Here is a 6,923-nt window from a genome sequence, read left to right as displayed (position 1 = left end):
AAGAAAGAGATAAATCCAAAGGCATGCCATCTTCCATATACCTGAGATGCAAATAATCCATCTTAATGAAGAATATACAATATTTAAAAAAAAAAAAATATACAGTATACCTTCATTATAGAAAAAATTGAAAACACAGAGAAGTAAAAAGGAAAAAACACCCCACAACTCAAAAACTCAGAAATACTATTAAAGGTGTTGTATACTTTTCAGTTTTTTTCTTTGGAGATATGTACTTTCACATTTATTTCTTGCTTTTTTATTAACATTAGATTTGAACATATCCACATTAGAAATTCTTCATAAGTCTTTTTTCACAGGTGTCTAATACTCTATGCTGTGGAATGACCATATTTATTTCCCCTTATTATTAATTTTATTAAACTTCCAATTTTCCACCAGAATCACAAAAAGAATTAAAACACATGTACATATACCTTTCTGTACATTTCCAGTTTCTTTTAGACAGATTATACATGTGATCAGATACTTTGCTGACAAATATAAGTCTCTGGATATTAATTTTTTTTTAACATTGATTTAATTGGAGAATAATTGTTTTTACAATGCTGTGCTGGTTGGATATAATTCTTTTCGAATAAGAAAGAAAAGTATATTTCTTTTTAGGGATATTCTACCAGTCAGCAAGTAAAACAAGCATACAACATTTAACTCTAAATATTTAAAAGAAGCTGCTCAGTACCGAAAGCAAAGATACACTTACTCAGATACATGCAGAATATTCTCTTTCCCTTCTTCAACAGAAATGCTGACGTTGTCTTTCACATGTTCCACTGCCAACAAAGCTCCTAAAAATAATGAGATGAAAAGACTTCTCTCTTTATAAACAATGCAGTATTTAAAACCTGAATCATAAAGCAATAAGGATGAGTCAACAAAACAATGTTAAGTACTGTGAGGAGTAAAATTTTTTTCCCAGTAGTCTGCAGATGCAAAGTATGGCCTTCTGGTCTTAGAGAAGTAACAAACCAGCAATCATTCCCTGGCATAATCCAACTGCTTTTGAAAATGCTCAGTGTCCAGCTGGGGACACAGAAATGAACCTTTCCCTCCCTCAGCAGAAAAGAATTAATTAGAATAGTACCTTGTATAAAAGCTATGGTTGAAAGCATTAGAGGTTACTATGTGGCAGGGACTGTGCTACATGCCTTACCTTCATTAACATTTTTAATCTTTGGAGTAACCTTAAGTGGTAGGCACCTTTATCTCTGTTTTATAGACAAGGAAACTGAGGTGTGGAGGGGTTAAATAACTAGCTCAAAGCCCTTGAGTAAATACGTAGCTGTCAGGCTTTGAATGCAGGTCTAACACAGGCCAGAACTCAAATTTAAGAACAGTGTCATCTGTCTCTCAGCATATCATAAAGTTTACTAAATATTCATTAATCCTTTGTCCTTAATTTATTGAAGACAGACAACTAGCACCCAGATACTGGATTCTAAATACCATGGTCCACTGGGGACAGGGCTGTGCTAGAGAAGGTATAAAACAAACCTGGAAAATTTCAGTGTGCTGGAAACCAAGAAGTACTCAAAGGATGCTAAGAGATATGCCAAAAGGACCCACTGGCCAGCTCGCAGGGGCCCCCACTGGCAAAGAGGGCCAATTTAACCACTAAAGTAAATAATATAAGTTTTAGAGTATCCACAGCAAAGAATCCTACACAGCAGATTTTTAATATGAACCATTACAAGCAACAAGATAGATGAATCTCAAAAAACTATCCTATGCACAAAATAATTTAACATGACCCAACGTATATGAACTCTGGAGAAGGGAATGACACCCGATTCCAGTATTCTTGCCTGGAGAATCCCATGGACAGAGGAGCCTGGCAGGCTATAGTCCATGGGGTCGCAGAGTCGGAGACAACTGAGCGACTAGCACACACACAATGTATATGAAGTTCTATGAGGAAATTTTCTGAAGTGAAGGAAATATTTTACTTCATAACTGTGGTGGTTACACATTATACATATCTGTCAATCAATTTATAACCTAAAACTGGTGAACTTTAGGCATGTTCACCAAAAAAAAAAAAAAAGAACTCAATAAAACTAATTTTGAAAGTAAAACTGCCTAATTTTAAGAACGGAAAATGATGCAAAGCTAGCCAATTGTACAAAGATAATTTGAGACAGCCAGGGGAAACTGAAAAAGAACTGAATGTTACATAATAAAAAGAAATTATTTAAAAAAAAATTGCTAATGTGAAAAAAAAACTGAAAATGAAAAATAACACAGAGTATAACCTATTGAGTATATTTTCCTATAATTTTTTTTAAATGATAAAAAGATACCTGACATGCACACACAAAATTCCAAGTAATACGTGAAGGAGTGGCAGAATGGAAGGTCACCATCTGGCATCATCTCATTAATAATCAAGTTGGGCAGGAAGCACTAGTGGACGCTGAACCAGTGTGTGAAGGCCTGATGCGGAGTGGAATGTTTACACGGCCCCAGAGCATCTCCCTACAAAAAGCTTGTTAACAGCACAAGGGAAAACTCTACAGTGAGGAAAGCTGTCAGAAACCACCTTAAGTACTCAAGATTAGATCATCAGTAATGGGAAAAAACTCAGGCACTAATCAGTGGGCTGCAGTGAAGAACAACGAATCATTTCTGTGCTACTTCTGCCAAAGACGTGGAGCCTCAATCTAGTCATGAGAAGCCACGAGAAACAACCTTGACATTCTTCAAATAAGTGTAATCTCCACAGAGGTCAAATCTATGAAAGCAAGACTAGAAAACCATTCCAGATTGAAAGAAACTGGGCAGACGTGACAAGCAGGCACACAGGATGACCCTAGATTCTGATCCTTGAGCTACAGAGGCAACACAGAACAATCAGTGTAGGAATCTGAATGGGATCTGTGCATTAGATGAGAGAATTGTATCGATGAGTATTTCCTGATTTTTATGGTCTTGTGAGGTCCTATAGAGTTTTCTTACTTGAGAGAGATGTACTTTGGTGTATTCTGGGGTGTCGAAGCATTATTATCTGCAGTATGTTCTCCAAAGGCATTGGACGAAAAAAAGGTTCCTTGTTCTAGTCTTGTACTTTTTTAAGTCTAAAATTATATTAACATTAAAAAAAATGGTACATGCATATAAAATAGAGAAATTCTCACAAAGCAATGTTTTTCTAAATGTTTCATCTAATGCTACTGATTAAAGACAAAATGTACTCGAATTAAACAACCGGGAACAATAAAAACAAAAAAAAAGAGGAAGAGAAGCAAATAGAACTATAATTGGTCTATAATTCATAAGGACAACAAAAATCTTTAAGACTCTCCTTCCAGAATACTGAAGATATGGATCTCAAATTCATAATTTACTAAGGAAACAGGTCTATCATCTTCATGGTGCTTTTCTAAGTGACATGAGTTAAAACTAGCTATTTATTAAAAATCTACAGTGTGTCAGGAACTTAACCTACAGTTTTCATTGATTCTGGCCATCAACCGTATGTAGAAGTTATTATTCCTTGTTTCTTAAACAAGGAAGCTGTGAAGATGCCAAACAAGGAACTTGCCAAGGTTCCACAGCTAGTAAATGGCAGGCAGGATGGGCCCAGATCTCCAGGAACCAAGTGTCTTTGCTCTTAACCATGAGGTCACATTGTCTAGTGCTTTTCAACTGCAGAATCAAACCCATTTCTTTTATTAGAGTTTATTGATTTTTGTGTAAGGCTAGCCCATAATTACTGGAACCAATATGCTAAAACACCATTTTAAAAATATTTTAAACAGCATTCAATTGTGCCTTTTGTTCCAAAAGGCTCAAAACACCCTGTAACGAGAATGTACTGAGTAATTTCATCAGCCTGATGTGGCCAACTATATCTGGGCCTTTCAAATATTAGAAAAGTACTTGCGTGTCTATATTAAGAATAAGACCTCAATAAACGGATCAAATTATTCTGTGTAATTTCTCAATGCAATTAAAAAAAAGAAATAGCTGAAAGTCTAAGCTATCTATCCACAGTAACCTTGGCCATGTTAAATAAGCAATTCCAAATCGAATTTAAGGTGTATCAGGAAGATGGCAAGTCCCACCTTTGCTCTGACATTTACTAGATCCATCGGATGTGTAGTAAAGCAACCCCATCACTCCGCAGTGTACCTGAGTGTTCCAGCAATTACCTTGCCACGTTTAATTAATATAAGCGTAACCACGGTTAAAATTTTAAATGCTTCTATGATCATCTTCCTCGTTTCCTTTGAACCCAATGAAACGTGAAGAAAACTTGAGTCAAGGGAATTGACAGGCTTTTCTGAGGACGAAGGAAGGGAGGTAAATAAAGATAAGTGGAGTTGGAGGAAAGCGCTAAAACAGAGGGAACGAAGTACTGGGATTTTAAGTTTTAAAAATGTTATTTCTACGTCCTGCTCTTGGTCTCCAGGGGACATAATTGTTAAAAGGGAGAGAAGAGTAAGCTAGAAGTCATCTTTCTGGGGGAGAAGGTCCGAAGCTGAGCCCCATGTCGCCTTGCCCGGGCTCACACCGCGCCCACCTCCACGCCCAGAAAGGTCTTCAGGAGCAAATCCACCTGCAAGGGACCGAGGAAGAGGGGCGCGGAGCCCACCGCGTGTACATTTCCGGAGAGAGAGGCAGGCCTAACCTCCCAGACCAGGACTGCCACTGCGCCAAGCCGGGGCGCGGCGACCTTCCCCGCCCCGCTCCCTCCCCCGGCTGATGCAACCCACACAGGTCTGTGGCCGCGGCCCCTTACCTAGCGGAGGGTCTCCCGAATTCACAGTCAGACAGAGCGTCGCCATCTGCACCGGTCCGCCGGTCTACCTATCAGCGCGCCTGCCCGGCCGCCTGAAACACAACCGACTGGCCCAAAGCGAGAAGCTGCAACGTGGTGTGCGCCGGCTTGACGCTGCCGCAACCCTCGCCCCTCCCCCGCGCCGCGGCCGGCGTCTTGCCGCACAGCGCAATGCGTCATCACCGCGCGCCCCTCCCTCCAGCAGTGGGCGCTGGGGGCCTTCTAGGGTCAGGAGTGCCAACGTGGCCAACGTGCTCCAAGCCGGTGACCGAGGAGAGACACTGAAGCGGACGACGTTTTACGACACTTCGTAAAGTGAGAAGTGAGAAAGTGAAGTCGCTCCGTAGTGTCTGACTCGTTGCTACTCTGTGGACTGTAGCCCGCCAGACTACCCCCGTCCATGGATTTTCCAGGCAAGAATACTGGAGCGGATTGTCATTTTCTTCTCCAGGGGATCTTCCTGACCTAGGGATCGAACTCAGATCTCCTGCATTGCGGGCAGACTCTCCACCGTCTGAGTCACCAGGGAATCCCAAAGTGAAAAAAGTAAGTGGTGAGATGGTTTCTGCAGTGTGATGGGTGGTCACCAGAAGCCAGAATTGAAACAAACGGGCTCGTATAGTTGAGGCAGGAGGTAGCTGCGCCCCCCCGCCCCACCCCCTCCTCCACAGACACTCCAAGATATCAATAGCAGGATGATTGAAAGAGGAGGTTGGGCCCTGATCAGATAAAAGCCCAGAGACCACGTATTTATCATGTTCAAAATCGGGGAGACCTTCCCCTATAGCCCCTTGGAGGTTAGAAGGGGAGTGATGTCAAGCTACCCATAGGCCTCTTCACTGGAATCCATCTTGGCTGAGAGATGCACTTGGACACGTCGAAGATCCTGAGTTAAACCGAACACAGGCTCAGGACCAGACAAATGGAAATGATTAGCCAAAGGAAACCCGGAAGAAATGCCCCACGTGAATGGTTCAAACTACCAAGCGGGTGCAACTCTCTGAGTATCCACTCGTACTGTATGCTTTTCCTGCTAATAAACGTGTTCTTTGTTTCATTACTTTCTGTCTTCATGGGAATTTATTTCTGCAGAGCTGAAGGGCCAGGACCTTCTCACTGACTATTAGTCTAGGGGCTAGGATTCAGTACTCCCACCGCGGAGACCCGACCTCAATCTCTGGTGGGGAAACGAAGCCCACTTCAAGCCGCTGCAGGTCAAAGCCACTCAAGATCATATTTGGTGCTGAAACCCAGGAATTCAAGGTAAACCTTGGGCTTCACCCAGCTGCAGCTTGAGGCCACTGACTTTCGCTTCTGCTTTCTTTTTCTCACTCTCCATTTCACTTTCAAGACCTACAGGGCATAATTTCTGTCTGCTCAACATTGAGGATGGCAGAGGGGTCCCCCAGGCCGTGCAGATTCAAATAACACTTGGGTGACAGTTGACTCTGGGACATGGTGGAAACGTGATTGCCAAACCTGCAGGAGCTCAAGGGGTCTTTCTCACCCACTCTCCCTCTGTTGTTCTCCAGCGTGGAACCTTCCACTACGCTTTTCCTTCCCACCTTACTTGCACAACAGGGTCTCTTTCTCACTTCGTGTCTCCACAACCTTTTAGGGAAGGATTTCCTGGATATTATTCCTAAACTGTGTCCCCGCCACTGCCAAACCCAATGCTGCCTGTGTGAGACCAAGTCGTCAGCCGAAGCCCAGTTCTTTTACATCTGCCAGGACGAAACGGCAAAGGATTTTGGGTTTTTCTGCTGTCTGGTGTCTCACCTCACTCAATGCCCAGAAATTTACCGTGAATTTCTCTGCCTCCCGGCCCTTGAGCCTTCAACCCCGTGCTATCTTCCACAGTGCCCAACTCCAGTTTCTTCAAGGGTTCTATTTTGCAACTGATGGACCCCCTTCACTCCAGGCCTTGGCAGCATACACACTGCTACAGACAGCTTATCAGGCTGGCCGCTACCCAGAAGCCCGAATTATAAACTTTGTAGATGCTCAGTCACGAGGAATACACCCCAGCGTAGGAAGACTTATCGTAGGACATAAGCTGTATAGACGAGGGTTCCCTCCTAAGGAAAGTCCTAGCAGCCAGTCGGCAGTGGTTCAAATGTCC

General features: G+C 42.6%; 1 protein-coding gene across 1 annotated transcript in view; it reads right to left on the bottom strand.

Annotated features, from left to right (window-relative positions):
* Positions 1–4,937, bottom strand: part of EPRS (glutamyl-prolyl-tRNA synthetase) — a 64,866-nt gene extending 59,929 nt beyond the window's left edge. The window contains exons 1-2 of the mRNA XM_010853268.1: positions 4,763–4,937; positions 725–809 (exon numbers count right to left, since the gene is read on the bottom strand). Coding sequence (XP_010851570.1) covers positions 725–809; positions 4,763–4,808 — 131 coding nt within the window. The 5' untranslated portion in view covers positions 4,809–4,937. The remainder of the gene's footprint in view (positions 1–724; positions 810–4,762) is intronic.
* Positions 4,938–6,923: the final 1,986 nt, after the last annotated feature.

The sequence above is a fragment of the Bison bison genome, unplaced genomic scaffold, assembly GCF_000754665.1.
Source record: "Bison bison bison isolate TAMUID 2011002044 unplaced genomic scaffold, Bison_UMD1.0 scf7180017864325, whole genome shotgun sequence".
Taxonomy (NCBI): domain Eukaryota; kingdom Metazoa; phylum Chordata; class Mammalia; order Artiodactyla; family Bovidae; genus Bison; species Bison bison.
This window is presented reverse-complemented; position numbering and strand designations above follow the sequence as displayed.